This window comes from Anomalospiza imberbis, chromosome 13 (genome assembly GCF_031753505.1).
Source record: "Anomalospiza imberbis isolate Cuckoo-Finch-1a 21T00152 chromosome 13, ASM3175350v1, whole genome shotgun sequence".
NCBI lineage: Eukaryota > Metazoa > Chordata > Aves > Passeriformes > Viduidae > Anomalospiza > Anomalospiza imberbis.
Genome location: NC_089693.1, coordinates 10085140 through 10110611, shown reverse-complemented (window position 1 = coordinate 10110611; position 25472 = coordinate 10085140). Strand labels below are relative to the sequence as shown.

Sequence of the window (25472 nt, the reverse complement as noted above, 5' to 3'; positions counted from 1 at the left end):
GGTGGCTCCGGGGCCGGTGTGAGGGGAAGGGGACGCGGTGACCTTGCCCAACACCAGCCGCCGGCCCTGGTTACCTGCCCTGCCCTGGCAGCCTCCATGGGCTGCTGCCCCGCCGGACGTGGCTCCTCGTCTCGGGAGCGGAAGATTTGTTACTGTGGCCAAGACACTAAGAGGGGCTCTGGAGTCTGTCACATTCTGTAGGGCATCCCAGCGTTTGTATGGGGTGTTAAACTGGCTCATTGTACTGTGCAATCTGGTGTGGGAACCCGAGACACATCTATAAAAATATTCTATTTTTAGTTTAGAGAAAACTGGATTGATAGGGGACACTCCAAGTATTCTGCTGCTGACAGTGTTTTCTGTGCACCTTGTATTACTACAAGCATCGTATCTCAGGGATGGCAGGTATGTGTGGACGTGCTGGTACAGTCATGCTGGGAAAAGGGAAGAGGCCAGTCGTGCTGTTGAGGTCTTAGACAAATGGAGGAGATGCTCTGTGCTGCCACAGTCCTGGCCTGTCCTCTAACTGTGTTGGAGGTTGAGAGGATTCAACAACTACATTTCAACCTGGTACTCAGTTTTGCCAGTGGAAATGTCTTGTGAGCTGGAACAGTTTCCATCAGTGACTTTAGAAAACAGGGAGGTCATAGAGCCTAGACAGGGAACTTTAGAAAACATGGAGATGCCTGTCTCCATGTAGCCTTCCAAAATACTTCTAATTCCTTGCCCAGGAAGCTGAACTATATTACAGCACCTGGAGGTACAGTAACATTGGTTAGTACTGGGCACATGAAAGACTCGGACAATTTCTCCATCTGTAGTTTGCTCAGTAGTGAGTGCTCAGGCCTGTGAAAGGTTCTGGGAGAAATGAGAACAGTGCTATGTCTTCTGTATTGTGTAGAAAGGTAAACACAAAGTAAGTCAATAGATTCCAACAACTCTAAGCTGAACTGAATATTAATAACACTACACTCTTGTAAGTGCCTTTTTCAGACCTGCTCTATGTGTTTTAGCCAGGGTGAGTGATGCCAGAAAGTTATGACAAGATGGAAGGGGTAAGCCCACTGATGGAGATGGAGCTTGGGATGTGTAAGTCCACTGATGGAGCTTGGGATGTGTACAAATTACTGTTGACACTCATACTCACAGCTCTCCAAACTGGACTCAGAGAACCCCTTTATTGTTTCTCTATATGAAAAAATTGCATGATACAATCTTTGGTTTTACTTGTATGGGCAAACCCCAGCCATATATAGAAAAGTGTTTGGGGATGAGCTGCCTGTGCAATTAGCTTTACCACACTCCAGAGCTTGTTAAAACATGCTAATGATGTTGATTGTTATAACATGCTGTGGTTGCCTCAGGTTAGAACACGTTTTCCTATCAGCATGTATGTTCTTGTGTAGCAGTATTAAATAAATAAAATAATTTTAGTAGAAATTGGTGTGCTTTTTAGTAGACTGTATTAGATTATTTAGCTAAAAAAAAGAGTACCTCTTCTAAAGCAGGGTAAAATAGAAACTATACTTTAGAGATGTGAAATGGGTTTCTGACTTGCCTACGTCAGACATCCAATGTCTCTCTCTTACATGTAGTTTTGGTGAATCCTGTAAAAAAACTAGACATGATTATTTTGTGATCATAATAATGAAAATTTATATACAGTGCTAATGGACTAAATGCATTCTTCGCCTCTATGAAAGATTGTCAATATGGAAAGTTTGGCTTTTCTGTAGCACTGCTAACACAAGTCTTCCTGTTTTATTGGCACACGCCTGTGAGGACATTGTAACATTTTTTTGTGTCTACCACTACTGCATAAATGAAAAGCCATAGCCTGACATGCTAATTCCTTGTTGAGAGACACAAACACTTGCCAACAAGGAAAGTGCTGAAGGCTGGATTTAAGGTTTCCATGCCCTGGGTGACCAGTGGCAGCCCCGAGGTGTTTGGATTTGTTCTCTAGTGCCGCCTTCTGGCTGAGCACGCCCAGGAAAATCAGTCCACAGCTGACAGAAAGAAACGGTTACTCCTTGGAATATTGTTATTGGTATTTTGTACAAAGCTGCATTAGGTAGGTCAAAGGCAAATAATAATGGCTCTGTAAACAGTGTTATAACAAGTATTCCTCTAATTATCTAGTGGGTATTATAATCTCCAAAATAACAGACTGGAATTTTGTCATTGGTATGTTTTCCTGAAGGATGATGATTATGAGATCCATGCTTCACAGGAGCAGATGTATGACGTGGAGCAGCTTTGGGGAGAATGTGAGCACAACCATTTTGTATTGTTGAAACAAAACTGGGAGAGAAATGTTTCGGAGCCTGGGACTGAAGGCCAGAGCCCTCTGAAAAAGCAGCAACAACTGAAGACTATTTTGGAGCTGTCATCCTATCAAGTCGTATTTCTATGATCCCAAAGTGTAGCTTCCTCAAATTTGCAACTGGTGAGGTCACACCTTGAACACTGAATCCAGTTCTCAGACCCTTAACTTAAGGACATTTTGGGGGCTGGAGCAGGTCCAGAGAAAGGCAATGAAGTTGGTAAGAGACCTGGAACACAAGTCCTGTGAGGAGCAGCTGAGGGAGCTGGGGGTTCCACCTGGAGGAGGCTCAGGGGTGACTTTATCACTCTCTACAACTCCCAGATACAAGGTTGTGGCCATGTGGAAAGGAATTGGTCCCTCCCAGGTAACCACTGCAAGAACAAGAAGACATAGTTTTGAGTTCCACCAGGGAAGGTTTAGGTTGGACACGAAGAATTTCTTCACAGGGTGATTAGACATTGGAACGAGCTGCCCAGGGAGGCGGTGGAGTCACTGTCCCTGGGAGTGTTGAAGGAAAAGACTGGACCTGGCACTCAGTGCCACTGTTCTAAGCTGACACGATAGTGTTGGGTCATACGCTGGACTCTTAAGATCTCTGAGGACTTCTCCAAGCGAGTTGATTCCGTGATTATCTCTAAAGCCGGGCCCCAGACAGGCAAGACAGAGAAGTCCATGCTTAGACAGCGCACCCTCACCTGGGAGCACAAGCAGAGCTCCAGCAGCCAAGAGGCGGGAAACTCAGGCCCCGGCATCCTGTGCCACAGAGTAACCCAGGATAGCGACCCCTGTCCTCATTCCATAAGCTGCCTCTAGGGAGGCCCCCCGGGCCTGCGGAGAGCGCGGGGCCGGCCCTGCCCCCGCCGGGCGGGCGGCGGAACGGAACATGGCGGGGCCACTCCAGCGCGCGCTTCCCCGCCTTTCCCCGCGGCGGCGCGCATGCGCGCTGTGCGGCGGCGAGGCCGTATCCCTCCGCGCGCCCCTTTTCCCTCGATGTCTGTGTTAATAAGGTAATTCCCGCGCCCATGGTAAGTGCCGGGCGCCCCTCCGGGCCCGCCCGGGGCGCCCCGCGCCGCCTCGCGCCCGCCCGCGCGCCCGCGGCGGGGCACGGCCGCGCGGAGCCGCGCCACTCCCCTCCGCCCGCCGTGTCCCTCCGCCGGGCGCGGCGCGGACTCTCGTGTGGGGCTCTCGGCCTGCGGAGCCCCGGGTCGGTGCGGCGGCGGCGGCGGCGGCCGGGCCGGCAGCACGGTAAGGGCCCGTCCCCGCGCCCCGTCTCTCCCTCACCCCCCCCGGGCCGGCCAAGCTTTTCCAGGTCAGTCTGAGCCTTTGTATAGGGCCCTGTTACCGGATGTGGAAGTTGATCTCTTCGCTGGTAAAAAATAATTCCACTTCCCCCGGAACCCGGCGCCGCGGCTCCCTCCGCAGCGCCCAGCCCAGCCAGGATTTCCTGTCGGGGAGAGCGGGCGGCCGGCCGGCCTTCCGGGGACCCCGCCGCGCGGGGGGCGCGGGCGGCGCGCTGGGCCGCGGCGGCGGCCTGGGCGGCCCGCGGGGCGCGGGCGAGCGCGACGCGCCCGGCGAGGGACCCGGGAGCTGAGGGGCAGAGCGGGGCTCGGCTCGTCCCGCGGGTTTCTCCGCCGGGCAGCGCGGGGTGGGCCGCGTGGGCACGGTCCCGAGCCCCGCGTGGGCCGGGGGGCCCGGTGGGGCCGCGGCCCGGGCTCCTGAGGCGGCGGGGCTGCGTGCGCGAGCTTGGCGCCAAAGGTGCCCTGGGGAGAGGCGGCTCGGGCGGGAAGGGAGCGGTTTCCCCTCCGCAGTGCCCCTCACCCGGAGTCTGTAACTCTTGCTTTGGACTCTTAATAAAGCATACGATGGGAGCATGAAAGTGGGATACGATACGTTAGTGCGGATTGTCGTTTTTTTTTTTTTTTTCTGGTTTCCCCAAATAGTCAAAGTAGTTTCCGTTTGGTGGGACACTGGTGGCACGTCGGTGAAATCCCCAGTAGGAAGTCATCTGTGGTAGTTCTTAAGGCATTTGTGTATTTTCCTTTAATCTGCTTGCTAAGGTGGCTTTGATTTAACGGCAAATGCTTCATAGTAGAGTTAAATATGCTCAGAGTTGTGAATGCATACCCTGTAGTTCTTCAGCCTATTTTCAGTTACTCGTTACTTCTGAATTATTAGTAAGACTGTGCAGTTAGCTGAATTTTGTGTGCATACAAATATTTGTAAGGGAACATAACTGTGCCATGTGAGTAAGGTTAAGAGTATATGTGGCAGATCAGCGTATTCTAAATAAAGACTCTTGTTCATGACCTAGTTTCTTTGCTGAAAACACTTTGTTTTCTAGTTGGATTTTTTTTTTTAGGCCTATGTGCCAGACAGAAACTGTCGAGGAAGATTGCTCGTGATAAAATGGATGTTGTAGGTAGGAGGTGGATGAATTTTATTTGATGGTATTTTCAAGCTTAATCAACCTGAGATGGTCTCCTAAGGCTGTGGTACAGTTCAAAGGCTACATCACAAGCCCTTGGATTCTTCATGTCAATCACACCTGCTGCAAATTAACCTTTTTGGTATCTAGTGCCAAATTTATTTGTGAAAACTGTGTAGCTTGTTGGCAGTACCAGTCCAAATCTGGGTGTCAACGATTCACTCTTGTTGCATAATGCTCTTTAGATGTTACAGGTCGTGGCCAAATCTGTGTTCCTTTATAAAAAAACATGTAGAAAAACATTTTTTATTTAAGTTATTTGAGTTCATTATTGATTGGTGCTTATTTAAGTTAATGTATGAGCCTAATAGGAGAACAGACCCGCATTAATAACAGGCCTGGCTGTCTTTGCCACTAAGCTATGCAACAGTGTTTGCTTTTCTCAGATCAGGTATTTTCATCTGATGCATGTCTGACATGAAGGTCATGTTACTGTTCAAGCAACCTAGAGAGAATTTAATTACAAATACAACAGAGGAAAGTGGAAAGCACTGGAATTAAAGCTGACTGCAATTAACGTATTAGTGTAATTTTCACTGTCATGATAGAAATGTGGATAGTCTAAGCCTGTTACATTTTTATTAATATTTGAAGTATTGCTTGTGAAATCATTGTCAGAAGATGTTTGATTCACATATGAAACCAGACTTTTGAGTTTATCCATGTAAGTTGCTTTAATCAATGGTAATCTGTATGTATGTTAAAATGATTCCAAAGTGTTCATGAGATCTTAATTACTCTATGCTATACTTCAAAATATTATTGACCTTGGTATGGACAGGCACATAAAATTAGCTAGAAATGGCTATTCTGAATTTCTAGCAATACTGTGAGATGTTGAAATCAGTAGGGTGGTAGCATTTTTGAAGGTCAGGTCTGGGGAAGCAGGTTAAATTGGTTTTTCCTTAAGTACTGGAAAGAAAAAGACATTCTGAAAGGACGTTATTTTTCCAGATGTAATGGATGTGAGAGATGATGGGTCTCTAGCCATCTTCTGAGTGCAATTCTGCCATCTGTCACTTGAGCAGGGAAAAGTGTTTAATGAGCCTTTAATGGAACTGTGTGATTTGGCATCCTTATCAGAGACACGGCGTGTATTGATTCGAGTACCTTTGATAAGTTGCACTGCTGCAGTCCATGCTCTCCAGAGTAAGGATGTCCCTTTCAGGAGTGCACCTTGGGACAAATGCTGGGCTGGGAGATCCCCATGCTGCCAGATGTTCTGCCACAGCTGTTTTGGGCCTGTTGATCTTGACCAGCTGATGCTCAGCACTGCAGCGATAGAAGAGGAACAGGTCTGGCTTCTTGGGGGCAGGACACCACTCAGAGATGCTACAACACTTTAAGCCAAACTTGATTTTAATTTGGACTGCAGCAGTCTGCTGCTCTGTTGTCTGTAGACTGTGGTGTGGTAGCCAGGCGTCTCAAGTTGCCAGGTTTTTAGCTTCACTTGCTTCCCATGGAGCCTATTTCACACACAGTTACACCTAAACTCCTGCTGAGTGCTGTTCTACACCCTTCTGGTAACACTGTGATCTTCAGAGTTTTATAGAGTGTATAAAAACCTAAATCTAAGATGGATGCGAAAAGGTAGTATAATTTTCCTTTGAACATAAGTAAAATAGCAATAATAATTTGATGTTATTTTTACTTACCAGTTAGTTGTGGCATCTGGCTAATGATACTGTGCAGAATACATTGCAGTAATGTGGAAGTTCAGGAGCTGATCAAACCAGAGAAGTCTAAACCCAGCAGAAGCTCTTCCCTATTTACTCAGTTGTAGAGAAAACCCTCTCTTCACACATTTGTGTAGGAGCTCTTAGAAGTCTGAAAACATTATCACATTGCCATAAGAGTAACTCCAACAGTCTCAAGTCTTTATTTCAGAGCCAGTGATGTTTTTATTCTCCAAAAGAGTCCTCATGCAAAGTGTTACACAGCTGTCATGCTTAGCAGAGCTTGATGGAAATGACACAGTGAAGAGAACCCTCAAACACTGTTCAGCAGAGTTGATTTTAGCACTGTGGAGTAGCAGCAGACTGCTCTTTGAAATAGCAATCTCATTTCGATTTTAAATGTATTATTGTATCTTGCTTGTGATAGTATCACTGCACTATTGTTGTGTTGCTGAGCGATCTTGAGAGAGCACCTGGAAAGGTTTTCTGGAATGGGAGGTTGCGACTCTGCAGACCCTTCTTGCTCTGTCCCAGGACTGTGGATGAGTATAGGGGAGGTTGGGTATGGTGTCACTGGGGGGGTTCTTACAGTACCAGTCCTTGGAATGGGCTGCCAAGTGGAAATAAGCTTTGGGCTGACTTCAGAAATTTCGTGAGTGCTAGTATTCATTAGTTAAGAGTGACTAAATGTGCATGAGTTTTGTTGGAAATGCCTCTTTGTTTGCTGCTGTTAGTGCATTAGTGTCGTGTAATGGGATTTTTATTATTTTAGTTGAACAGTGGAATTTTGTGGGGTTTTTTTTCTTTTTTTCCACTAGATGGCCCAGGCATGCTTCCAAGTACCCCATGAGAACTGAAACATAATTCATTTCTCTTTTAACTGAGGTAAAAACTCTACATTGTGAGGCATATACCAACCTGTGTGATGCTTTGTGCTTGTTTAAAATACAAACACCTTATAGCAACCAAGAGAGTGTTGGTTAATGTAAGGAATATGTGGTAATGAAAGGTTATTTTTTTCCTTGATTAGAACATTTTTTAATCAAGTGTAGTATAAAGCTATTTAGTTTTGCATTGGGAAGAGAACTGGTGTGCTTTCATTGATTGTGCTCCACAGTAATTCAGGGAGTTCAGGGAGGTCCAATGAAGTTTGTCCCTAACATCCCCTGGGAGTGAGACTGGTATTTTGCAGGCTACCATAATTCATTTTTTTGGGGGTGGCTTGAGTTTTGCTGCATAGGGTTTTCATAACAGCTTTGCAGTTCATTTCAGTACTGTATAGATATGGGCAGTGGGTTCTGAATAGGCTGTTAAATGTACAGGCTAATTTAAATCAGTTTAGCAGACATCAAGTATAACTTGTTATCATGAGTGTCTTTTTGGTTAATGGAGGAAGATGAATATATACTGAAGGCAGCTCTTCCATGAGGGTGGTTGGACACTGGAATGAGGCTAAAGAAGTTGTAGGATGTTCATAGACATTCAAAACTCAATAGGACTAAGCCCTGGGCCAGCTCTGACTGGGATATTGAACTACGTGACCTTGAGAGGTCTCCTTCAACCTTAATTATTCAGCAATTCCAAAATGAGATTTTATTAGTTCTTTTGCTCTACTGCTGTTTAAACCAAAAATAAATGGAAAATGGATAGCTGTCTTTCTGAGCTAGTTGTAACCGCAGTATTTTGAATTAACTTCCAGCTTTCCTTTGCTTCTGAGGGCCTTGATGTGGTGGTATTAGACCACCAGAAAAAGGATGTCTGTGAGCATACTTTTCCTCCTTAACTTACAATCCCCACTGGGAAAAAAAAAAAAACAAACAAAAAACAAAAAAACCCCCAAACATTTAAAGGGAGTGCTCTATTCCTTCATTTCACTGCTGCACTTGCCAAGTGCCATCTCTTGCCTTATGTTTGGTATTATTACTTCTAGTGTCTCTTTTTAACAGGTATGACAGCTTTTCTCTTACTCAATTTCTTAGGATCTTTCCAAGATCTTCTCTTTTGCTCTTTTTCTTTATGGAAAAGAGACAGCTGTTGTCCCTTCCTCTGCATCTGACTGTATTCCTTTTTTCCTTCCTTTTCCCATTGTTAGTATTTGTCCTGTCCTGCCACCTTCCTGCTTCTCTTCCCTTTTCTGGCTGGAGACAAATCAATGTGTTCACATGTACCAGAAGGATGGACATAATGGAGTATTTTGGTGACAGGAATATTGCTGCCTGCAGTCAGTTCTGCAGACAGAGGTAATCTTTTAGTTCACAGCCCTACCAATATGTGTTCAGTACTGCATTTGTAGTATTTTGGTCTCCTTTCTAGTTTCTTCCAAAGTCAACAGATTTCAGTTTATTGAGCAATGTTGCAGTTGAGCCAGGTACAGAGAAATTTCTAAAGATACTGTTTTTGTGATAGATTTGTACGTTAATGGGATTTCTTTCCTGGACTGATATGCTCTTCACTTTGTGTAGGACATTGGCTGCATGGCCTCACAACTGCTGTTATTAGTAATACAGGCTTAACTTTGTGACTGGAAACTAAACTGATGAAAGCAATTCCATTTTTAGCATCCTGGTAGTGGAAAACATAGCTATAGGTATACTACAATGTTAGTAGTAGTATTTTTTGGTTAATAGCATAAGTTATGGTTTAGTTCTAATTTTTTTACCAAACAATTTTAATAGCAAGTATGAAATGGGGCGAGTTTAAAAAGTTGTGTTTCTAGCAAATCTTTGATGCAACAGAAACAGGTGTAATTTGTCTACATATATTATTGCAAGTATTATATAGAGCCTTGGTGTAAAAGGGACATTATCCAATCATGATGTGAAGGTTTTTCAGCTAGTATCTCAGTCATGTCTCAAAACTTTTTACTTCACATGTTTTTAGTAACTGTAGACAGTTAAAGCAGGCAGTAATATTTGTGTTCAGGCAACGGTTTTATTTTATGTATCTGTTGTATGTAGTACAATAATATGCTTATTGTGTCATTTTGCATCTGGGGGTACAGAAATTATATTTTAGGGTGAACAAAAATAGTGATGGACAAGATGTCAGAAAGGTGTTGTGTTTCATACCTATCTCAGTGCATTTACATAGTGGTACCTCCTAAATACACGTAGGCATTTTGGATAAGTGGATGTAGCGCCTTTGGATGCATGACATAGCAGCCATGATATAGAACCGTTTGAAAGCTGGACAAAGCTGCAGAAGGTTGCAGTATCAGGTGAGAGCTTTGAAACCACCTTCTGCTATAAGAAATGTTCATCCAGTTCAAATTTTGTTTAACTTCAAATTTAAATTTTGTTTAACTTCAAATTTTGTTTAACTTTAAATTTAAATTTTGTTTAACTTAACATCTACAGTGGTTGCAGCATTGTCATACTGAAATCTTCACACCGGTATCAGTTCTGTTTGACTGGCAAAAGTAATTCTAAAATCAAACTGCTTATTGCAATCAGTAAAGCTTGTTCTCATGGCTAAAATACCAACTCCAGTTTCTGAACTTTTCAGAGTAGTTCAGAAATAAGAATTTTTAAAAAAAGGTAACATGTATGTATTTAAAATAGTGTTAATGTTATTATTTTGTCTTTATATTCCTTTATGTTCTTCACTAGATGTCACTAGTAGATTTGGGAAAGAAACTTTTAGAAGCTGCACGAGCAGGTCAAGATGATGAAGTTCGCATTTTGATGGCAAATGGAGCACCTTTTACCACAGACTGGGTAATGAAAACTTTTGCAGTGGAGAAAGTAAATCATCTTCCTTTTCTCACCTGAAGAAAGAAATACGATTCTTACAATTTAGCATTTACATTACAGTTCTTCTTGGAATTCTGCATTCACATAATCTAATGTCTAATTCAAAATTAAACTTGTCTGTTTCTTCATATGACCTCCTACTGATTTTAGTAACAAACTGTGAATGAGTTCATTCTGGTGACTTTCAAGATGAACTTTGGAATGGTTAATGGGAAAAAGCAGCAGTCATCCCCCTAGTTACTATGTTTATGCACTTAGTATAGTAAGAGGTCTGAATTATGAAAACGGTCCTAACTACCTAATATGTGCAGCTGAGAGTTCCCTGATACAGGGATACTGAGTTGTCTTTTGGAGGTGCTGATTTTTGAGTAAGTTGTAGAGATAGGTCAGGTACCCAAAATTCCTAAGGCATTTACAAGCTCTTAAGAGCCTTAATCTGCTTAGTGACCTAACTTCCAAATAAACTGTTTTGAGCAGAAGGTTGGACTTAATTGACTTCCAAAGGTCCCTGTTGACCAACACTAAAAATGGGGTTAGGCCCTTTGAAATCTTACATGCCAAAAAGACAGAAAAAACAGAGTGAAAAAAAAGAACAACAACAAACTTCCTTCCCCCATTCATATTCTGTAAAAGCCTCAACAGCTCCTCTCCTTGAGGCTACAAGGGAAAATGGTTTTGAAGTGGTGGCTTGACACCAGGTTTGGTATCTTCAGAGAAAGAAGAAATGCTTTGTACTGATATCTGTTAGATGTGCATGTTTTGTGTTCCATTACAGTTGGGAACATCTCCACTTCATCTAGCAGCACAGTACGGACATTACTCCACCACGGAAGTGTTGCTGCGAGCAGGCGTGAGTCGGGATGCCAGAACCAAAGTGGACAGAACTCCATTGCATATGGCAGCATCAGAAGGCCATGCCAGCATAGTAGAAGTCTTACTTAAGGTATGAAGTGCTGAAACAAGTCTGAAGTGGGGTTACTGCAATGGTTTATGATCAGATACTTGCAATTTTGCTTTTAGTCATGAAACCAGCATTGAAATTACATGAGTAGTTAAACTGTGTGCATTGGGAGCTTTGTTTTCCAGTTGAACTATAATCTATTTTACATTAAAATCATTGTGATCTCAGGTGAATTATTTACTGCTGTTTCAAAATAAGAATACTACCTAATTTGATGTTGTGTTTAGTAATAGATTTTAGAAATAAGATGTGCTTTAGGGTATCTCTAATCCTTTCGAGGTAAATAATGTATTTGGTAGATAGATTGGATTACTGTTAATAAATATGTAAATGTAAGATAACAGGGCATTCCTAATGGAGAAAAACAATTTAGGGCTTCATTCTGTGACCAGCATTATTTAATTTAGATGTTTCTAATGACATAATTTATGCAATGATCTTGTTTGTAGCATGGTGCTGATGTCAATGCAAAGGACATGCTCAAAATGACTGCACTTCACTGGGCTACTGAACATCACCACCAAGAAGTTGTAGAACTCTTGATAAAGTATGGAGCAGATGTTCATGCTCAGAGTAAATTTTGCAAAACGGCATTAGATATTGCAGTAGACAATGGAAATGAAGACATTGCAGAAATATTACAGGTAACTTTTAGTTCCTTGTGTTAAGGGAACTTGCAGCAAAGTACTTGATTACACGTTTTAAACTAAGCTTTTACTGTAGCAGCTCTGACACCATATATTGATAATGCCACACTCCAGTCTAGTTCATTACATGACATGGGATTAATGTTAGTAGACATTACTTGGTCAAAGAACATTTTCACCACCTACAAAGTCAAGGATAAGTATTCTTTATTTTCTTAAATTTGGGTGATGTAATACACAGAGGTAGGTGGACTCTTTACAACTGAAGTGCAAAAAAATAACTCCCTTCTCAGACAGTATATTTTGACTATCCCCTAGTATTCAGTTAGCTTCATATATCCATATATGTATATGGATATTAATTTCCTAGTTGGAGTTCAGACAGGACAGAAGAGATGCCAATTTTTCCAGAATTAGAAAAGCTAAGAGTGAAATGTTGGAGAAGTGATTTTAATAGATAATTCCATGGAAATGTGTGTTCCCTGTTCAATAGTTTTGTTAAAGGCAAATTAAGTGATAAATCTTACTGAGAAAAGAATGTAAAGCAAATGAAAAAGATCATTATGCCACTGTATAAATCTGTAGCCTCCCAGTGTCTTTAAATGTCTGAACTTCTGGTGTTCCTTTAGCCTCTTCCTGACTGCAGAAAGGGTGCAGTAAACAGAAGTTAGTAATAATTCATAGGAAGACAAAATGACTGCCACATCCATTTTGGGGCAATTGCAAAGCTGTCAGAGTAGCTTTTCTTGACATGTATCTGCCCCAGCAGTCTTGGTTCTTCATACTTCCTCTTTTAGATAAGTGAGCTGGCATATCTGCAAAAGAGCCTTATCCTCATTGTTTATATAACTGGTAGGGAGAAGTAGTGGTGTGTTGTTAAACTCTTTCACTCCAATAGACTTTCTGTCTTCAGATTTCAACCAAAAAAAAAAGTTTCTTACATACTTGGAGGTAGGACACAATGTATGTGTATTGCATGAGTGTAATGAGGGAGAGCCTCCTTGTTTGTGTGAAGCATTCAAGAATTCTAGCTCTTACACAAGGTCAACAACTCCTTTATACCTGGAGTGGGAATGATGTTGTTACCTTTGTGTCCCAGATTGCAATGCAGAACCAAATCAATACGAACCCCGAGAGTCCGGACACTGTGACGATACACGCAGCCACACCGCAGTTCATCATCGGACCTGGAGGGGTGGTGAACCTAACAGGTCTGGTATCTTCTGCAAATACATCCAATAGAACAGGCATTTAGATGCATAAAGGATAGCTGCTGGGATTTTATGCTTCCACTGATTTTCACCATTTAGTGAAAAGGTGTGAGGAAAAACAGTGGTAAGAATAGTTACCATATTTGTCATCAGTGTTTTTTGTGTGTTGTAAATATGTACATACCTAAAACAACAGTCTTCACAGACATAAAGTATCAGAAGTTCTATTTGCTTAACAAACTTCACTTAAGAATAGCACTTTGGTTCAGCAGGATGCTGCTGAAAATGGAGTGTGTGTTAGAAGTTTCAGTGCAATAAAAATAGAAAAAGGGACTTTGCTGGTTTTAAATTTATCAGCTAATTTTTTTTCCTCCTTCTAGATGAAACAGGAGTGTCTGCTGTACAGTTTGGAAATTCATCAACATCAGTATTAGCTACGTTGGCAGCTTTAGCAGAAGCATCAGCTCCACTGTCTAATTCTTCAGAAACACCAGGTTAGAAAGCTAAGTCGTTTAGACTAATTTAATACATTTAAAGAGCATAACTTCAAGTTTCCTTCAGCATGTGAAGTACTGCAGTAAATAATGATTCTGTAGGTATAGATAAGGAAGGAGAGCAAGGAAGGAATGGTGACCATATTTATGGTGCTATTTTTTCTTTTTATATAGAATAGCTTCTTTTTAGACAAAATCTTCCCTTTTCCTTCAAAGTTTGCAGAAGTTCTAGCAATGTTTCCTTCCAGAACTAAAACCCAACACTGAGTTTGACACTGAAAGATCACAGCTGTTTGCCACAGCACCTGGTATTGGCAGTTGCAATTTGGACTTTTTTGTGACAGTGGTCTTTCTTACTGCTGGGCCTGTACTGGGAAGCCAAATCAAGTTCAGTACAACACCACTTCTTCATGTGGGAGTTGCTGTTTTGGTTTCCTGAATAAACACTCTGTGAATATTTAAGCAGTGTTATAGGACGGTAATCTCTGAACATAAAGATCTTCAGAAGACAATGTCTGCAATCATTATTTCAACTACAGAGTGATTTTTCTGTGTATGTTATATTGTAATTAACTTAAAAGATGAAAGCTTCAGAGTTTCGTCTACCTTCTATCATCTTGGAACATCACAACACAGTCTATAGGGTTTTAATTTCATCTCTGTAGACAGAGAACACTCTAATGTCCGTTATTTAAATCAAAGGCTTTGCTTTTACCCTGACAAATTGAAAATAAAATACAGAGCTAGTGTTCTTGAATTTCCTTGATTGTTCTACCAGTGATCTTGCTCTTTGTCTCAGCATCTTGTTGGATGGTAGCACAATACTCCATTTACAGCATACTGTGCAAGCTGGGGTATGTGCTGTAGTTCTGAGTGCAGGCTTACCTTGTCCTACCTTGATCTGTGAGAGTTCACTGCTTTATACTCCTTGAATCATGAATATGAAGCAATTAAGCTGGAATTTTTCATTTTTACCTATAAAATTATATACATACAAGGTTTGTTTTACTTCTTAAGCTTTATCTTTCTTCTTTGAAGGTGTAAAAATGTCAGCTCTGCAGAACTTTTCCTATAGTCTTGTTTCATACTTTGTATAAGAAATAAAGTTGTTTGAAGTACTCATGGAGTACAGACAAAACTTAAGATTCTCTAGGGGTCCTTTAGTCTTTTAACATCTTGAAGACCATTATATTAAGTAGAGAAATCTAAGCTGAGTCCTGACATACAGTGGCAAGGCATTGGTTGAGAAGTAGCTTCAAGGTAGTATTACAAGTTAATTTTTTTTATTCTGCTATTAATGTAACTTAGTCCAGCTTGTGTACAATGCAGAAGTTCTTTGTATTCTTAAAAGCAGCTGCTGTTCTTGCTGACCTGTTAACACTGACCCCAAAGCATCAATTTTGAGTGGGGTATATCAATATTATTATATCGAGCAAAGAAGGTGTTTCATGTATATGTGAAAATGTGAGTGCTTTATGTTGGCCTGATGAAAGACTCTATTTAAAATATAATATATAGTAAAGTATTCATCAGGGGGGTCAAGTTATGAAAGCCATGGAATAAATGTTTTCTCAGCTGTATGAAAATGCATTTGAAATCATAAAAGTTTCATTTATATATTGACTTTAATTCCTTTACTAATCTGTTGGTAGTTGTGGCCACAGAAGAAGTTGTGACTGCAGAATCTGTGGACGGGGCCATTCAGCAAGTGGTCAGTTCTGGAGGTCAGCAGGTTATTACCATAGTTACAGATGGCATTCAGCTGGGTAACCTGCATTCCATTCCAACCAGTGGGATAGGGCAACCCATCATTGTGACCATGCCTGATGGGCAGCAAGGTGAGTGCACACTTGTATGATTCCAGCTTGAGGAACTCTTTTAGCTACAGTAATAATAATAATAATGACTTTTTAGGTGCAAATAGCTTGGACCATTTTGTGTACATCTATGAATTCATGTATTAGAGAAGGCTCAGACACAAGCCTCTGCAGTTCAGTGGGTTAACATGTCAGCTGAGCCTCTGCTTTAGGAGAGAGAATAGAAGAGTTACTAAGCTATGGAGGAGACACAGGACATTTAAGAGAAAAGTGATAACTACTTGCTTTGCCTTCAGTAAGTTGATTGCAAACTTGTTACAGAAACTAGATGATGGACTAAAACAAAAACCTTCTAATTCTTACACAATTGCATTGCTGGAAGTACTGTGGGGAGGTGAGGCTTGGATTTAGAAATCTGATGCATTAAGCAATCTGTGCAAGTCCCATGGAGTGTCAGTACACTGACACTGAAAAATGTCAGGTCTTACATGCCTGAAGTTTTAGAGCAGCACTGACAGAACCAGTGAAGCCAGAATGACACAACTTTCTTTGGGCCATATGAACTTTGTAGAAGCTGATAGTGTGATAAATCCTTTTTTGTGATATGTCTGCTTTGGGTGGTTTCTTTTAAAGATCCCCTGGCACTACTTAGATAAAAATCCCTTCGCTGGTTTCTTCATGAGGACTTGAAGTGTGAAGGTTGAAGAGTTGTACACAGGAGGCAAATAATTTGGTTCACAGTCTGCCTGAGCTAGTACACCTTGTTATCATTATGAGTGAATGGCTGTAGATAGCAACTAAGGTGACAGTTACATTTATTTATCAGATGGCTGTGTGAGGAATTAGAGTATGACTTTGCTGAGAATCCTGATTTTCTTATTCATGGCTAATAACTACTGGATTTTTAGATTACTTAATGTGTATAATCAAAACAACAGCAAGACTTGTATTTATTCAAGAAATATTATATAAATGGTCTGCTACGGAAGTTACAGTTGACAGGCTGGTGACTCTGCTGCAGTTCTCTGTTGTGTCTGTTTACTCTGTGAAAAATGCCAGTGATATTCCAGAGCTAATTACTGTAAGCTTCAATAATGAGGAATTTTAAAGTTCTTAAGTAGCATACAAGCAGCTAAAGTTTTTAGTAGATTTTCACTGAGCTTATTGTGCGCTTTATTGTATAGCTGTGTTTTCACAAGCAAAAATATCTGCATTTTTTGCTGTTAATAAAATTACTTAAATAATATGAGTTTTGTGTAGTGCAAATATTGTTCAAAGTAAATGTATTTACACATACAAATACATTTTCAGTGTTAACAGTTCCAGCAACAGACATTGCTGAAGAAACTGTAATAAGTGAAGAACCACCAGTGAAGAGACAGTGCATTGAGATTGTTGAAAATCGTGTGGAGTCTGCAGAAATAGAAGTAAGGAGTATATTACGTGATCTGTGTTGAACAGTGTTCAGGACTGAGTATCTGGTTATGGTTTTTGTATTGTTCAGGAGGTTAATTTCTGTGTTACCACAGAATGAAGTGTGTGAAACATTAAAATTGTTCAGTCTCTCCTGTAACTGAAATTCATCTTTTACAAAGTTGCTGTAAAAAGAAAATAGGAGGGCTATTTGCTTGATCCTGTGGTCATGTAAAAGTCACACTTGTTCAGGTATATGAGAACATTTTTTTTGTTTTTCTTGAAGCTCACTAGCTGATTTTTAAAACTGGGTGCTGATACGTTATTGAGAGACTTGACTCTTTCCGCTCTGAGTGAATGAGCACTGTACCCTCATCCTTCTGTTACAGCCACGTGCTTCTGATTGTGAGATCATTTTTAGCAATGTTTCCTTTCCATTCATGGTATCTAGATAACTGTTGATGGAAGTGTGAAACAGTAAGATTCTGTGTTTGTTAATTTTTATCTGTGTGGTGTCCTCCGCCTTTTTTTTTTTTTAATTCTGAAGCAGTTTATTATTACACAACTTTGCACCATCCAGTTTTTTAAAAACTATACTGCAAAAGACCCAAAAATGTTGAGAGCTCTTTCCTTTTTATATGATAAATGAATGTAGCTGTTCAGTTTAAAATTGTAGCTTTTTTTATACTAGCCACAAAAGGTCAACCATCTCATTCCTTTTCCTGTTACTTCTAACTGTGCTGACCAGTTTTGGTCAAAAGTTTATGAAAATTGCTGCTTTGACTAGACTGTAAGTTTTCATTTTGTCAACTCCATATATTTCATTTATCAAAGGTTGTATTCGCCAACTTCTGTTCATATTATCAAATTGTGCCTAATTGAATACTTTTTGTTGTACAGTATGTGCTATATGTTATCCATGTCCAATAACAGTAATTACCACCTCTCATCATTTACTTTCCGTGTCCCTGAGTTGTTGCATCAAATACTTTTGGCCTTTGCAGCTTTGTGGTCATTACAGATTATCCTGACAGTTGAATTTTTCTTGCTGCATTTTTAAAAATGTATGACTGTTACAATAAAAGCATTTCTTTTGTTCACACTTTTAAAAATCTGCCTGAATTATTCATAAAGGAAATAACATTTCCTTAAGTATTTTTGTAATTCTGTTAAATTAATTCTTTAAAAATCCAGATTGGTTAGGGGATAAATTGACCTGTTCTTAATTACAGATAATTGGTATAAAAATACCAAGAATTCTTTTAAGGGGATGACCAGTTTTATTTATTTATGTGAAACATATTTCTTAAATATTGAAAGAAGTTGATTTAGATGAGTTACTTGGTCTGTTACTTTTAAGTGGAAGTTTTGATGACTTTCTTGTCCCTGCCTGTACAATTGGAAATGCACATGCAGACCTCTGCCTCTGTGTGAAGGCCAGTTGTCTTTAAGGGCCTGGTTGTGGTTCACAGGGGTATGGTACTACCTTACTTTAGTAGCAATGGATACTGCTACTAAAGGAGTGCACACAAAGTTGGTTCACTTCAAATTTCTTCATCACAGACAGTGGTAGATATTTAAATTTGGAGTGGGACCCTTCCCCTCATTAAAGTATTTAAAAATATTTTAGAATGTGGAAATACAGAAAACATTTCTATGTTTTCTTTGCCTCGCTCTAATTCATTCCTTTATTTTATTATAAAGGTTGATTCAAGGCTGAATGTTTTTTTCTGCTGTTTTAAGTTCATGGTGTGTGAACAGTTTACTCTAGTTTGAAAGTTTTTGTAGTTGAAAATCCTCCTGTCCGTGTGAGGTGGCAACCTTTCCTGTGAAAGTACTGTGGAACAACTAAAGCTGTAGTGGTGTTTTTAAATTTTCTATTCTGGGTCTGTTAAGACATTTCAGCTCATTTTGTAGATTGACAGCAATTTTCCTAAGCAGTTTGATATTTTAAATATGGGATGGCAGCAAAAAAACCCTGTCACACAGATACTCTGTTTTTCGTTTTCATGCATTATTCATTAACACATAATGATCTTTATTTTCATTCTTTAATTTGACTGTTTCTCCCATGTTCCATGTTTGAAAGGTGACATGCATTAGAACCAGGAAAATAATTTGATTATACTAAAAAGTAATCATAATTGCAAACTAATTACATTCATGGATTCATATCCTGTGTCTTTGTGTTGTTTAAAAGGCTGGTTGGTTATTTATTTATTGGTGTTCCTTTTGTCAATGAAAAGTTACATGTATGAAGAAAATTCCCTGGTAAAATGGAAGATTTCTTTAGAGCACTGAGCATCCTCTAAAGTGAGTTTTATCTGGGTAGGTGATGCAAAAGAACTCCAGATCTCTAGAACAGTTCTGGTTGTGTTCTAAAGAATGTTCCAAGAACACTTTCTGGGTTGGATTAAATTGGTAGATGAGATAATGTCCTCTCTATTCTACATGTCAAAGTTAGAGAACCACTTTTGACCACTGAGTCCACAGTAGCTCCTCCAGAAGCACTGGATTCTTTCCACTGCCTAGTCACACAGAATAGTTGGCTTCATCTCCTGAACTCATTCTGTTTGTTGGGACTGTGGCAGTCTAAAAACTACACCTGTTAGCTGCTGGACTAACCTATGTGCTTTGAATTGCTAGTTTGTCTAGTAGATAATGGTTTTATCTTCTGGCCCTGCCTTGGAGACTTGGGTTTTTTCCATTTTTTCTTACCCTTTCCTTAACGTGCTGTACTACTTTTGGGTATGCAGCTCTAGTTCTCTCTTCTGTGGTCTTAAAATGTTATTCAAGAGCCTCCCCACCCTCAAATGTTTGCAGTGTGCCCCCCTCCACAGCAGTGATTCCATCCCCAAATGTTTGCAGTGTGCCCCCACGCCACAGCAGTGATTGCATGCCCAAATGTTTGCACCCATTCCATAGCAGGGATTAGCCCTTTACTGTTTGTAATGCACCATGGGACTTCTTGCCAGTGAACTACCAAGGCTCTTATTTCTGTGCAGGCCAGCAGACAGAGCAGCTTTGCTTCTTGAAAGTATTAGGTTTTTGATGATTTTTATGAGACCAATTCATGGGATAGCTAATGCCCAGCTCAGTACATTCCAGCCTTCAAAAAGGAAAGACTGCTTTCCACATGTGGAAGGATCAACTGTTTTGACTAATTCCCTGGGAATTGTCTCGTAGCTCTGTTCACCAAGGCTCTAATCCATGAAGCTGTTTTACAGAAGCTATTGGTCCCCTCATACTACAGAGAGAACTTTTGGCTGGGCTGGTGCTGGAGGATCGTTGGTGTGTTTCAGATCCTCTGAGGTGTAGGCTCAGCTGTTCATTTGCCATCTGCCAGGCTAGTTGCTACATGGGCTGACCATCCTTAAAGTTGCCTTAAAAGCAGAATCCAATTTTTCAGAGGTGGAAGCCTAACTTTTCAAATAAGTAACCAAAATCAGATGAGCTCTCATTTTACTAGCATATGCTCCAAATGAAGCAAACCCTAGCTTTCAGCTCTTAAAACCCCTTGGAAAATCAAGTTGCACTTACTGGAGTTTGTTCTGTGTTCTAGTAGTCTCTTTATAACCTGTTAATACCATCTCCTTCGCCTGTTGTTTTTGCTGTTCAGGTGCTGCTGTTAGCAATGATCTGACCACCTCTGTCATTGTATTTAATCACATTCAGCTGACATGTGACTGCTGAATGTGACTGTGACAAGTACTGAGAACAGTAGCAAGTAGAAGGGAGGCAGAGTATTTTTGTGTTTTTCTGACCATGAAAATACATTAATGCATCAGAGGAGAAGAATAGGGATGCTCTTAGGGGAGTGTGGGGGGCTGAAACTTCTAACAGCTGTTAGAGGTATTAAATGGGAATGTGATATTGAACTGCTCAGATGGGAGTACGGTGAAAAGACAACTTGCTTTCACTGGACCTCAGTTTTTTTGATAAGTTGTTTCTCTGGGAGATGGCTTGTTTCTTTGGCAACCTTCCTTACTGTTCCCGCTTAGCAACTACAGTGGAAAGAATTATTTTAAATCCAATACTACCTTACTCATAAAAGAATGATGCACTTCAATGAAATGGTATTTGATTGAATATTTGATCAAAACAAAATTATTTCCCAAGCAAATTGCTTTTTCAATTGGGCTCAGAGCAACATCAGACAAAGTGCCAGTACCTACATCACTGGAGATGGAAATGCGTTCTCCTTAGTTCCTGAGGCAGCTTCAGAGGATGTGGCATTTCCCTTATCATTTTGCTTGGAAACAGTTTTATATCCACCCCCAGCAAACTTGTATGCAGGATTTCTGCAGTTACTTAAGAATTTCTTTACTAGCTACTTTTAAAAGGAAAAAAGCTTATCTGGCTAACTGCCTGTTAATTCATAAAGATACAGTGTCCTTGGGGATGTAATTAGACCTCTGGATTGCAGAGTATCAGTCCCCGTCTAGAAACAGTTAGGTTTATGCTTTGGTCAGTGGGTAGCTGACACTCTCCAGTGCAGATGGCTGATAGATAACAGCTTGTCATTTTTATTGTCTGATTAGATATACAACAGCAAGGGACAAGCCTGTTAGATTGAATGATTGGAGAAATGTTAATATATTCTGTTAGTATTTAATCACCACGCTTCCGCTTTTTTCATTTAGCTCTTTTTTGGTGAAGATCTGCATGGTGCATTTGCAGCTCAGTTGACTCGGGTTTACTGTCTCCACACTTCCAGCCCTGTGTGGGGAGCTGGCTCCTTGATAATTGGGGTCTAATTTGCACAGCAGCATTCATACAGGTTTGCCCGAGTAAGAACTGAACAGCTTCTCCATGATACCCTTGATAACACTTGAACTGTATGTAAAGGAAAAGTATTTGCCATTTTAGCTTGTATTTGATACGTATTTGACAAAATATTGCTGGTTCTGTTTCTAATAGGAAAGAGAAACTCTTCAGAAACAGCTGGATGAGGCAAACAGAGAAGCACAAAAATATCGTCAGCAGCTTCTAAAGAAGGAACAAGAAGCAGAGGCCTATCGGCAGAAGTTAGAGGCAATGAACCGCCTCCAGACTAATAAAGAAGCTGTCTAATAAAACATGAACACACTGCAAAGCCTGTTACTTTCAAAAACCTGCAGTACAATCTTGAACTGTACACTTTATAGGTACAGCCATGGGATTTCATGATAGAGAAGATGCTACAAGTTGATAACTGGACTTAAGCCGTGAGCTCTGATTGATTTCTTGTAACATAAAAACTCTGAATTTAGAAATTGTGAAAAGTATTTAAAATTAAATACTGTAAATAGTTGGTTTTTTTACAGTTTCAAAATGAGTTGATAAATCTTTTTGAAGGGATCCAGAAACATGAAAAGCCAATGTTTTTGTGAAATTTTTGATTTTAGTATGAATCTAACTTCTGAAAAACAGAACAGTTTTAAGGGTGATGTTGATTTAAGCTGACAATTTGAAATTTGATTATGTGACAAAATTAATTAAGAGTTATTTCTAAATGATAACAGCTCAACTTCTCTGAATAAGACATTTCCAGGTGGAAATCTTTGTACAGCTTTAAGTAGTTGTCTCAGATTCTCTGAAAACCATTTTTGGTTTTTTTTTTTTATTTTAGGTGGTGAAATTTTTATATTTAATTTCAGATATATCCAAGTAGATTTACATGTATATGAAGCTAATATTTTTTAAACTTTTCAGTTTGTACATATGCTGCATGTTTTTATAATTTCTACACATACATCTTGCATAGGTATTTTTCAGCAAAGATGAGAAAAATCATGAGAAAAATGTTTAGCCTATAGGTCATTTGAAGTAAGCTAGCAGCCAGTTTTATTGTGGATGGTATATTTCTTGGAAGAATGTAATTTGTAATTAAGAAGAACAAAAAAGTATCTTAATTTGCATATTAAGAGGCAAAATTTGGTAGTGGAGGCGTTGAAACTTCACTTTGTGTGTCTTACGATTTTCCTGTACAAACATTTTAAAGTTCAGTAATGGATAGAAAAGAACGTCTCCACTGGAACACAAATACTAGCTATTTTAGAATATCCCTATTGGTCTCTCTTCCCCAATATCCTTGAAATTACTTCAGCGATACATTTTTTTAACGGACTTTTGCATTTTAACTACGCAATTGGACGAGTAATTTTTTTATGTTGTAGTGATGCTCTTCCTAGCCAGCATCATTGTTCCTCACTGTGATACTGTGTTTGTGTGTGTCTGTGCAGTGATCTATTATGCTTAAAATTTATATGGCACGTTACATCTTCAGAGCATTGTAAAATCTTTTAAAGAACCCTTACTGCTCTGCCTGAGGCAGGTAAGTGAGTGTTACTGTCTCAATTTTATAACTGGCTTAAGTGCAACATGAGGGAGTGTTAAATGACTGGCTTACCACCACGTGAACCTGTGGTCACCTGGGAATGGATCGCAGGAGTTCCTGGCTTTAGTCCTGTGCTTAGACTGAGCTGCCTTAAGATTGTTCAGTGCTGTGTTACATGAAATTTTGAACTACTGTGCAGATCCGTTTTTTGTAAGATAAAACTCTTTGTGCTTTGCTTTGTTGTTCCATGTTCACCGCTTTTATGAAATTGTTTATATAAACTTAAGGAAAAAGTCTGGTTTATCTATACTGTACACGGAAGAATTACCCTTAAAACTGTACTCTGGCCTACTTTTTCTATTTTACAATTAAATATCTTTTCCACATATATATAGTGTAGAATCGATTCAATTGGTTTGTGTGTGAATGAGAAGGTCAAAGCTGTTCTGTGGTAGACATCTGGAAGAACATGAAAAAACAGTTTTGGGTATAAAATGGCCTTAAATGGTAGGAGGAAGGAATGGGGAAATAATTGCATTGTACTGTACAAAACTTTTCAAACTGGTCAAAATTTGACTTGGGTTTATTGATTTGGCAGTTAGGAAAAATTCTAAATATCTTTGTATTGTTAGATATTTGGTAAATTTGATTTTGATTGGCAAATTCAAACTAAAAATAATCAAAATATAAAAATGGGAAATCTGTGGTGGTAGTGAAGAATTATTAGAATAATTATTTTCAAGGACATCATCAGGCTAGTACTAGGACTTGAAGCAAACCCTGTGCAGTGGTTAACTGGAAATTGCTCTGTTTTAGGGATTTTTTTCAGGAACTGTCCATTACGTCATTAGCAGATTGAGCAATCAGTTAGCCAAGGGAAATGTGCTGCTTAGGCATTGCTCCAATGAATTATTTTGTGATCAAAATAATATTTGTGTCCTCACATCCCACAAATTTAACAACAGTGTAATCTCTGTGATTTCTTAATAATGATAAGAGTGGCACTGTTTGAGTGGTGATAGTGGCAACATCCAAGTGGAGAGTTTCCCACGGTTGTGACAGCAGATGTTGGCTGCACACAATGAAATGAACCTTTTCTATTAATTCTGTTTCCTGTGAGCAAATATTCTATTCCTCATTGTCCATAACAAAACCCTTCTGACTGCAGCATAGCTATAACAAACCCTTATTTATCACCAGCAATATTTACCCTACCTGTAATCCATTATCAGCTATTTTATTTTAGTTCCAAACAGGACTTGCTGTTTGTTCTCTTCTGCACAGAACAAGAGATGAACTCAATGAAACTGTCACCTTTGAGCTGAAGTGCAGGGTATATGTTACATGAAATATTTATTATATAGTTTAGCTCTGAAAACATAGTTAAAAATATTGTTCCTTATTTGCTGTTCCAAATTAAAAATATAAATGTAATTAGCTACCATCTGTTTCTTTCAACAGATGTCCATATATATTAGCATATTAATCACTTGTCATGAGCTAAAATCAGGGTTTTTGAGAATTTTGGGCTCATTTTGAGTTGTGCTTGATGTCTGTCCCTTCTTAATCTGTTCTCCTTTATGGGATCATTTACAGTACAGCCAAGAGTTGTTCATAAATTCCTATTAAACACGTGGGCAGCTTGTTACTTTTTTCCTAATGTTTCCAGAGCAATATGAGATAAAAAAGATGAACATGCATATAGTGTTTTTTTGCACTTCTCTCAATGCCTTTTTATCGTTTTGGGTTTTTTTATTTCAGTACATTAATCTTTTGATGTGTGTGTCAGAGCATCTTTCTCATATCTATAAACAGTTCCTTCCCAAGTATCTATTTGCAGCAGAAAAAAAGGTAAGGTTTCACACGGTTCTGTAGACAGCGTGTGTGAGAACAATGTAAAAACTTCCTAGAACTATGTAAGTGGTTGTGCTGCATTAGAGTACCTGGGGCAGAGAATCAAAGCTGCTTTGGCAGCCAGTTCTCTCTTGTACGAGAACAGCAAAACTGCTGGGAGGTATCAGACACAGCGTCTGCCTAGCCTGGCATCCTGCCTCCAGCAGGGCCAGCCCCAAGCAGGAGCCTAGGGTATGGCAAAAATAGGCAAGGATGTGTTGTATGGGAAATAATTTCCCTTTCTGGTGCTTAGTCCACAAATCCTGCCTCTCTCTTTTCCCAGGGCTGCCTGGTGCAGTGTAGAGCAAGTGAAGATGGATAAGGAATCCACATTGAGTAGTGTCAAAGATTGTGATGCCAGAGAGGTCAGGATGTGTTTTCAGGTCCTAAAGCTGGAACAAGAGGCAATCTATAAAGCTGTTCTTTCAAACTGAGAACAATCCAGGTGGAGGACTTGGAGGAATTCTGGAGAGAC

The 25472-nt window shown here is 40.0% G+C and overlaps 1 protein-coding gene and 1 long non-coding RNA gene across 8 annotated transcripts; one reads left to right on the top strand and one right to left on the bottom strand.

The window, feature by feature from the left end:
• Nucleotides 1-278: 278 nt before the first annotated feature.
• LOC137481899 (uncharacterized) lies at nucleotides 279-4206 on the bottom strand. The gene is made up of 2 exons (XR_011003751.1): nucleotides 3672-4206; nucleotides 279-2700 (listed from the first exon to the last, which is right to left on the bottom strand). It is a non-coding gene; the product is annotated as an uncharacterized lncRNA (long non-coding RNA).
• Nucleotides 3127-21869, top strand: GABPB1 (GA binding protein transcription factor subunit beta 1). 7 transcript variants are annotated; one of them, XM_068203852.1, is made up of 9 exons: nucleotides 3127-3336; nucleotides 10099-10206; nucleotides 11018-11185; nucleotides 11653-11847; nucleotides 12950-13097; nucleotides 13442-13555; nucleotides 15208-15393; nucleotides 16684-16799; nucleotides 21706-21869. In XM_068203852.1, exons 2-9 carry the CDS (start codon nucleotides 10099-10101, stop codon nucleotides 21856-21858), a joined length of 1188 nt encoding a protein of 395 aa, XP_068059953.1. In that variant the 5' UTR covers nucleotides 3127-3336; the 3' UTR covers nucleotides 21859-21869. The 7 variants fall into 7 exon arrangements, with proteins under 7 accessions (XP_068059953.1, XP_068059955.1, XP_068059950.1 ...); XM_068203854.1 differs by having other exon boundaries at nucleotides 3135-3354; nucleotides 12950-13061; XM_068203849.1 differs by having other exon boundaries at nucleotides 3324-3354.
• Nucleotides 21870-25472: the final 3603 nt, after the last annotated feature.

Bases quoted from the DNA above. Each gene is read 5' to 3' on its own strand.
- GABPB1 (XM_068203849.1), top strand. The intron at 10,207-11,017 runs GTAATGAAAACT...GTTCCATTACAG, and splicing joins CACCTTTTACCACAGACTGG to TTGGGAACATCTCCACTTCA. The intron at 15,394-16,683 runs GTGAGTGCACAC...ATACATTTTCAG, and splicing joins CATGCCTGATGGGCAGCAAG to TGTTAACAGTTCCAGCAACA.